General features: G+C 40.2%; 1 protein-coding gene across 1 annotated transcript; it reads right to left on the bottom strand.

Moving 5' to 3' along the window:
- Positions 1–5,922: 5,922 nt before the first annotated feature.
- Positions 5,923–9,325, bottom strand: LOC100728588 (olfactory receptor 10C1-like). Its single transcript, XM_003464174.4, has one exon. It carries the CDS (start codon positions 8,696–8,698, stop codon positions 7,736–7,738), a length of 963 nt encoding a protein of 320 aa, XP_003464222.2. The 5' UTR covers positions 8,699–9,325; the 3' UTR covers positions 5,923–7,735.
- Between the last annotated feature and the right edge of the window lie 390 nt (positions 9,326–9,715).

Genomic DNA, 9,715 nt, shown 5'->3' on the forward strand with positions numbered 1-9,715 from the left:
ATTCTGATGTTGTTGGGTGGAACATTCTGTATATGTCTATCAAATCTATTTGTTCGCAGGTGTGATTCAGTTCTGTTATTTCTTTGCTCATTTTCTGTCTGCTTGATCTGTCCCTTGGTGTCAATGACGTATTAAGGTCTCCTGTTACAATTGTGTTACTGATAATTTGAGTTTTCATTTCTGTTAATAATTGTTTTATATAACTGGGTGCTCTGGAGTTTGGTGCGTATATATTTAAGATAGTTATCTCTTCCTCTTGGAGTTTTCCCCTTATGAGTATGTAGTGACCTTTTTTGTCCATTATGGTCATTGTTGGTTTAAAGTTCACATTGTCTGCAAACAGAATGGCCACTCCTGCCTTTTTTTTTGGATTCCTGCTGCATGAAGTATTGTTTTCCATCCTTTGACTTTCAGTCTGTGAGTATCCTTCTGGGTTAGATGGGTTTCCTGTAAACAGCATATGGTTGGATTTTGTTTCTTGATCCATTCTGCTAGTCTGTTTCTTTTGGTTGGTGCATTGAGACCATTTACATTAATGGTTATTACTGTTAAATGCTGGTTTATTGTTGGAATGTTATCTCTCTGCTGTTGCATCTTTATCTTTCTGTTCTGTTTAATTATTTGCTTTGCTTAGTGGTTTTTTCCTTTGTGTATCTAAACTGTCTTTCAATATATTTTGCAGGGTTGGTTTGGTGTTCATGAAGTTCTTCAGCTGTTCTTTGTCATGGAAGTATCGTATTGCACCATCTATTTTGAATGATAGTTTTGCAGGATATATCAGTCTTGGTTGGAAATCATTTTGCTTTAGGATCTGGAATACTTCACTCCATGCTCTTCTTGACTTTGTTGTTTGTGCTGAGAAGTCTGCTGTGATTCTGATAGGTTTTCCTTTATAAGTGATCTGTCTTTTCTCTCTGACAGCTTTTAATAATCTATTCTTATGTTGGATTTCTGGGATGGTGATTATTATATGTCTGGGTGTAGTTTTATTTTGGTTATGACTGTTTGGAGTTCTATATGCTTCACTGATCCTGATGTCTGTTTCTGATCTCGTGCTTGGGAAATTTTCAGCTATTAGTTCTCTAAATATCCTCTTGACATCCTTTATGTTGTCTCCTTCTTTTTCATTAATCCCTATCATTCTTATGTTATTCTTCTTTGCATTGTCTTGCAGTTGTTGAATTGTTGTTTCCTGATTCCTTGTTATTTTCAAAAGATCTTTCCTTTCCTGTTCACTAGCTGCAATCCTGTCTTCAAGGTCTGAAATTCTATCTTCACTTTCATTAAGGCGGTTTTTACAACTTTCAGTGGATTTTTTCATTTCCTGTATATCTCTGTGCATCTGCATTATGTATTCTGTTTGTTTCTTATATTGCTCGTCTAGGGATTCTATCTTTTTGTTTAGTTCCTCCAATTTTTTATCTGTGTTTTCTTTAGATATATTCAGAATCTCTTTCATTTCTTTTATCATTTCTTCTTTTATCTGGGAGATTATTTCGCGTCTGAATTTCTTTAAAGCTTCCTGGAGCTGCTTGTCAATTTCAGTAGCTATTGTATCCGATATTTGAGGTGAATGGCATATATTTTCTTCTATAGACATTGCTCCTAGAGTTTCTTGAGATGGGATGGAGGTTTGAGGTTGTAATTTGGTCTTTCATTTTGTCATTTTCCTATATTTCTGTGTTTCAAGTGTTATTTGAAAGCTTCCTTAGGATCTGTTGAAAATCCCCTTCTATGTTTGCAGGTACTGAGACTCTGGCACCACGCTACCCCAAGCCACTGGGCCTGCAGAACCAATGGCCCTCCTCTGCCTGCTCAGAACTCCGCAGTTCCAGACAAGCTGGGCCTCAGGGACAGTGTGTGCCCACCTACCCCTTGGAAGCTCCACAGCTCTCCAATCGCAGCTGGGATGTTGAGGCGGATGTAGACGCCTCAAACCCACCTCTCTACTTCATTGCAACCGGAAGCCTGGAGAGACCCGAACAGTCTGGGATTTGGGCAGAGTGTGCTTAGTGCTCACCATAGGCTGCAGGGCCTCTGGAACCTGCGATGTTCCACTGCCCGCTGAGACATCCACAGTCCTCCAGACACATGGGGAGGCTGATGCAGGCACCCCAGATCCGCCCAGCCCCTCCTCTGCACACTGATGGCTAGGTGGGGGAGTCCCAAACAGGCTGGGCTCTGGGGATAGCATGGGCCCGCCCACCCGTTGGAAGCTCTGCAGTTCTCCAAGTGCAGCCAGGATGGGGAGGCGGATGTAGAGGCCTCAAACCCACTTCTTCACTTCACTGCACCCGGAAGCCTGGAGGGCCCTGAACAGTCTGGGATTTCGGCAGAGTGTGCTGAGCGCTCACCACAAGCCGCAGTGCCTCTGGAACCTGCGATCCTCCCCTGCTTGCTGAGATATCCACAGTCCTCCAGACACACTGGGAGGCTGATGCAGCGCCCCAGATCCACCCAGCCCCACCTCTGCACACCGATGGCTAAGTGCGGGAGTCCCAAACAGCGACAGCTGACTTCTCAACACAAACCCCTAGGTCAAGGACCATTTGGAGTGAAGTATTACAAGGTCTGAAAAAAAATAACTTCCAGACCACATTGATGTCCCCTGAAAAACTATTTTTCAGAATGAATGGAGAAATAAGATACTTTCTTGAAAAAGAAAATCTTAAGAAATTCGTAACTACCAAACAAGCTCTACAATGTATTCTGATATTCTAGAGAGAGGTAATGGTGTACATGTATAAAAGAACACAAACAGAAAAAAGTCCACCAGGCAAGGCAAGAAATGAAACAGAAGGGAAATACAAGGAACAAACAAAAGAAAATAATATAGGAAAGCCAATACATGTCAGTTAACTCTTCAATGTAAATGGTCTCAATTCACCAATCTAAAGAAATAGAATGGCATCATACTAACTGATCAACCACTGAAATCTTTCAGTCTAGAATCAGGAATAAAACAAGGTGTCTACTGTCACCACTTCTGCTCAGTAAGGTTCTGGAAACTGACCAGAACAATCAGTCATAAGAAAGAAATAAGAAATAAAGATAGGAACACAAGAAGTTAAATTATCATTATTTGCAGATGACACACTACTCTACCTAAAACATGCCCAAAACTCCACCAAAAGACATCTAGATTTCAGTACCAGATTCAATCACAAAGCTGGATACACAGTCAACGCTCAAACCTTAATAGCATTTCTGTACAAAAACAACAAACAAATTAAGGGAAGCAACACCTTTCACAATAGCATCTAAAATAATTGAAACCCTTAGGAATCTAACCAGGAAGATAAAGAATCTCTATATTGAAAAATATGGTACTCTGAAAAAGAAGATTGAAGAAGATACGAGAAAATGGAAAGATATTCCTTGCTATTGGATAGGAACAACAAACATAATGAAAATAACTGTACTTCCAAAATTACTGCACAGACTGAATCCAGTACAAATCAAAATACCATTATAATACCTCACAGAACTAGAAAATCAACAGACATATGAGTAAATGTAATTCTGAGTAACAAAGGCAAGGCAAGGGACAAAACCATCCCTGAAGTTAAATTATTACTCAAAGCTCTCCTGATCAAAGCAACATGGTACTGAAAAAAATGAAGACCAGTGGAACCTATTAGAAGATGTAGAAACAACTTCAAATGCATTCATCCTCCTGATATTTGACAAAGGGATCAAACACATTTACTGGAAGAAAGCCTCTTTAATAAATGGGGCTGGCAAATGGGCTTTTCACCTGCTAAAGACAAGCTAGACCCGTATCTATCACCATGCACTAGGCTAAAATAAAAATGTATCAAAGATCTAAATATTAAAACAGAAACAATAATTCGATTGGAAGAGGAATAGGAAGCACTCTTGAAGCTATGGGTGTGGGGAAGTTTTATGAACAAAACCTGATCATATGGGAATTAAGACAAACAATCAACAGCTGGGATCTCCTCTTATTAAAATGATTTTTCACAGCAAAAGAAATCACAAAGAAAGTTTAAAGAAAACTCACAGAGTGTGAAAATATTTTCCAGTGGTTCCTCAAAGGACTAATATCTAGAACATATACAAAATGAAAAAAAAACCCCAAATTCAAAGACCCAATCCAAAAATGGACATTTAAGATGAATTGACATGGCTTACATGAAGAAGTATAAGTCACAAATAAATATATGAAAAATGTTCTGCATCATCAATGGTCATTTAATAAATACCAATTAAAACAATGCTGAGATTCCATCTCACTCTAGAAAGATTGGCTATTAGAAGAAATTAACCAAGTACAAATGGGGAGAGTCTGGTGGGGAAAATGGAACCTTCTCTACCACTGATGTGAGTGTAACCTGTGCAACCACTGTGCAAAGCAGTGTGGAGATTTCTTTAAAAAGAACACGTCTCATTTGACCCAGCTATTCTCCTTCTGGGTATTTTCCTGGAAAGATTCAAAGCATCACACTACAATGAAACATGCACACCCATGTTTATAGCAGCACAGCCTGTAATAGCCAAATCAGGAGCTAACCTAGATGCCCACCCACCCATGAATGATAACAAGGTGACTTTTTTTATATAAGGGAGTACTACTCTGTCATAATGAAGGATAAAACTGTGACATTTATGACTAAATGGTTGGACATTAAGACCATAATTATCAGTGAGGTAAACAGGACACACACATGTAAATATCACATTATACCTCTAGTGTGAGAAACTGAAAATATAAGTAAGAATGAAAATATACAAATGATACTGTAAAAGGGTGGTGGGGTGAAAGGAAAGCAGGGAAAGAAAAAATAAGAAAAATAAAAACAAACACTTGCAAATCAGGAGGGAAAGGTGGTTTGAAGGAAAGGGATGGGAGTGGGGAAAAAAGAGAAATTAAGATATATCATATACAAGTAAAAATTCCCTATAAAGCATGTGGTCATTAAGTATACACCTAAATTGTACCAATAAACTTAATCGTAGTAAAAAATGTTATTACGTGGAGACCACATGCTGATCAAAATCAAAGCAGAGGCTTTAAATATGAAAAATGAAATCAGCTAAAACATCTCACGAGTGGGTGGCATCTAAATACTAGGGCTGGAGCCTCCTAGCAGACACATTACCCGGGTATGCTGGGCTCTTCTTTTGCTTCACTGCTTCAGGAAAGAGATTCAGAGACCTAGAACAGAGGCACAGGATGGAGTCAGAGTGCTGGGTCCTGGAGCCAGCTGCCTGCACTGAATGCTCGTGCTCTTGCTCTTCTTTGATGAGGGGTTGGGCAGCCATCAGCTGCTTGGTCTCCAGCAGAACAGACGAAGATGATCACAGTTAGAGGTCACCGTGGGGACACCTTCAATGAGCTGGCACCATATCTAAGCAACTGGTCCTCACGTTGCTTTTTGGTTGTGGCTCCTGCTGCTACTAAGTGAATATATGTCAGATGGTCTTTGAAATAAAACAGCACAGATGCTGAGAATCAAATTTGTGAGACATGTCTCTATTTCAGGAATATATAACAGAGAAAAATATTGAAAATAATTAAATATAATGCAAATATTTCACATTGACATGTCTTAAAATACAGGCTTTTTGACATTTCCAAGTTCCACTGTTTATAAAACACTGTACTGGTAACATATATGTTATGGAAATAATTGTGATTAAAAGAAATAAAATAAAAATGGTAATAAAAATGGTAAGACAATTAAAAATTTATATAGGATATTGCTAGTTTTGAGATTATAATGGAACTAAAATTAATTCTCATACTTCATGTCTTTGTAAATGGTGCTGAAAAGCATGCATTACTTGTTTTAAAAAAATTCAACAGTGAAGTATTTTATTTTTAATATGATAAACTACCTATTTGTTGAAGAAACCTTAGAAACCAGAGATAAAAATATCACCAATTTCCTAGGGAAATTGCTGTTAACATTTTATTTGATCCTTTCAACTTATTAATAATGTTTTTATAAAAAGGGTCACATATAAACATTTTACTCACTTTAATTTTTAATAAGTCATTTATTTCTCCCTAGGTAAGTACACATAAATTACCATCTCTACCTTAGTCACTTTCTTGTTGCTGGAATATGACACTTGACATACAGATCTTCAAGGAGAGGCCTATTTTGGCCACGTTTCAGTCCATGGTCAGCTGGCTTCAAAGAAGAAACAGTACGTCCAAGGGGCCTGGCAGAGGAAACTACTCACATCATGGTGTTCAACAAACAGAGATGCAAGGGACCAGCTGAGAGGGAGATACACTCTTTCCGGGCACACGCCTGGTGCCCTGCCTCTTCAACTGCGCCCTAACAGCACATTTAACTGTAGTGACCCCACAATCTATTCATGATTGAAAAGCCTGCCTGTAAGTGTATAAGGTGCCTGGTAACATGTGGGAATAAACCATAACAATGTCTGATGTCTGCACCAAATAGTCCCACCATAGCTGTAGCACAATTGTCAGCAAGTTTTGCATGTTCTGATTATGCCATTTTTAATTATTATTCACACATATAAAAAACACAAAGCATTTGGTTTACATGGATTGGACAGTTTCTGGTAATAGAGGGATATCTGGCAAAATACACACCAGTTCATTGACAAACATAAATATTTGCCCCTGGCTGTAGAAACAACAAATTCTGCTAAATCATGTTTGGAATATAAACTTCTTTCGTGGTAGCAGTCACAGTTTCCCACTATCTGTCACATTGTGTGAGTAGTGGTTAGTTCTTCATTGATTAAAGGTTAGCAAAGCAGTTCTCTGAAACCGAGACATTCCAGTTGATGGTAAGGCCTTGATAGATGCCTGTGGCTGCTGCATTATGGTATAATCATGTTCATTTCTCTCAAGGAAAATTTTTTTCAACAATTTCCAAGTGTAATGAGTCAGGATTCATCTGCACTATGGAAATTTGTGTATTAATTTAATGGTTCATATTCATTATTTCTTAATTGGATTTCTTCTACTATCTTGAATTTTAATATTATTTACATTTCTTTAAAAACATTTTAAACATTTTTGACAAAGGTTTTCTGTATTTTTATTCTAATGTTTTGTAGCAAATATCTCTGATGTTTAAAATTTCTTTTTTTGTACTATTTACATATTTGCCTGGCATACTCAAATCACAGAACATGTTGTGTGAACTATTTTGTGTTAAACACTTTATATATTTTTGATGACAATTTCCTATATTTTTCTGCTAAAGTTTTGTAGCAAATATCTCTGAAGACTAAAAGCATGGTTTTTTGGAGTATATACTATCAACTCAAATCACAGACATGTTGTGAGTATATTTTGTGTTAATAATTACAACTAAAGAATTTTAAAACACTTTCAGGGGGAAGAAATAATACACTGTGAATTATTAGATGATTAAGAGCCACTGAGGACAGTATGAAGATATGCAGTCAGATGGTAGGTGACTCCCAGAGGAAGCTGCATGGTGGAGGAGCCTGGTGGAGGAGCTCGGATTAAGGAAATATCTGCAGATGTGGAGTGAGAAACCACCGAACTTCTGAGACATATGCTGTAAATTTACATGCTGAGCCCAGACTAAAATGCTTTCAAAAACATATCTAATATCACTAGGAAAATTCTTCAGCAGCCAACTTGTGTGAAGAATTTGAAATCAGAAAGTAGTTCTGAGTCCAGAGACTTCAAACTGACAGTGATGGTTTCACAAGATGTCTCTTCCAAGGTGCATAGCTGCGTGGTCCTTGGGACCTAACCCTGGGTCAAAACCTTCTTGTTTCCCAAGGTTCTCCTGAGAGCTGCCTTTACTTCTTTGTTTCGTAAACTGTAGATGATGGGGTTGAGCATGGAAGTCACCACCGTGTAGAAGAGGGCCAGCAGTTTATCCACTCCTGGAGAGTGACTGGCCTTGGGCCTCAGGTAGGTGACTGAGCCAGAGCCGTAGAAGAGGGTCACCACAAGTAGGTGGGAGGAACAGGTGGAGAGGGCTTTATGGCGACCCTCAGGAGAGGGCATGGCCAGCACCGAAGCCAGAATCTTGCCATAGGAAACAATGATGAGTAAAAACGGGCTGGAGATGCAGAAGACTGCCACCACGAAGACTGCAGCCTCGTTGCAAGATGTGTCCCCGCAGGCCAGTGCCAGGATTGGGGGGAGGTCGCAGAAGAAGTGGTCTATCTCACAGGGGCCACAGAAGTCCAAGGAGAAAATATAATTGGTCTGGCCCAGGGCCACTGTGCAGCCTACTCCCCAAGAGACCAGCGCCAGGCGGGCGCACATCCCACGGCTCATGTGTGTTGCATAGTGGAGCGGGGAGCAGATGGCCATGTAGCGGTCAAAAGCCATAGCTGCCAACAGGCAGCACTCACTAATGCCAAAGAATGTGAAGAAAAACATCTGCGTGGTGCAGCCCTCCCTGGAGATGCCTGGGGCCTCGCTCACGAGGTTCTGCAGCATCTGTGGCACCACCGAGGACGTGTAGCCAATCTCCAGGAAAGACAGGTTGGCCAGGAAAAAGTACATGGGGGTGTGCAGGATGGGGTTGGTGCGGATGGCCAGGGCTATGAGAGCATTGCCTGTCAGCGAGGCTAAGAACATCAGCAGGACCAGGGCAAACAGAAGAAAGCAATGCTCTGCAACCTCAGAGAATTTGGAAAATGCAAAACGCTTGACAAACATACTGTTTTCCTGCCACAGGGAACAATTCACACTCATGACCTGGACAAGAAAAGAGCAAAGAATTCAGAAGAGCATCCCAGAATGAGAGGGCTGGATCCTTACACCCCTTTGTAGAACCTCAGTAAGGCAGAGAGATTTCTAACCTGCAAATCGAAAGTTCAAGGATTTGGAAAATATTGCTCAAACCCATGTTTTCACACCACGTCCTACACTGTGGTTGCTGTGTCTGGGGATGTGTCAGAAATGTGTTCATTTACTCAGCAAGAAATGGACAAATGCCTATTACAGCTCAACACTCTCTTCCTTCAGTCAATGGTCAGATGTTACCAAACATTCTGTACTATTAGCGTGTCCTAAAACAAAGTGAAAAGCATCGGAGAAATTAAAAAGACCACCCCATAGCTGCTCCTTTCTATTTCCATTACTTCCAACTGCTTTCTTTGCCTCTTTGTCCAATAATTATTGTGCTCAGAGGATTTTGCAATGACAATTGTGTGCATTGGGATTCAGCAGTCAGCAAAACCCCTCTTTTCCCAGATGGGACTTACATTTGAGGGAAGACAAACGGAAAGCAAATAGCCATTTGGGATAACAGCAGGGCCTGTCCTGGGACTGACCAGCCTGGGTTAGAGGGTCAGAGAGGGCTCTTGCGAGGAGAAGCACGGGCCAGGGCCAAAGGACAAGCTGAGCATCTGGCAATGCAGCACCACCCTGATCCCATGTCAGCTGTGGGCTCACTGCCTGGATGCTCAGGGCTTCATCCCAGTTTCCTACTTACAACTCACTCATTGCTAATGGAAGTCACCATTGCTGCAAGTTACAATTCACATTTCTTAATGTGACTCATGGCAACTTGAGAACAGAGTCATTAACAATTGATAAAAACTCCTATTTATCTATCATGCAGTGGACTTCACAATGCAGTTCTATCAAACTCTTAGCATTTTTAGTGTGTAACTAACATGTCAGAGCATGTACTAAAGTTTGGGTTGCTGACGTGGAAATATCATTAACCCAAAATCTAGATAGTGTCTTTCCTGGAAAGGGAAGAAA

This window comes from Cavia porcellus, unplaced genomic scaffold (genome assembly GCF_034190915.1).
Source record: "Cavia porcellus strain 051 isolate PalLab524CR breed Dunkin Hartley unplaced genomic scaffold, mCavPor4.1 scaffold_17, whole genome shotgun sequence".
NCBI lineage: Eukaryota > Metazoa > Chordata > Mammalia > Rodentia > Caviidae > Cavia > Cavia porcellus.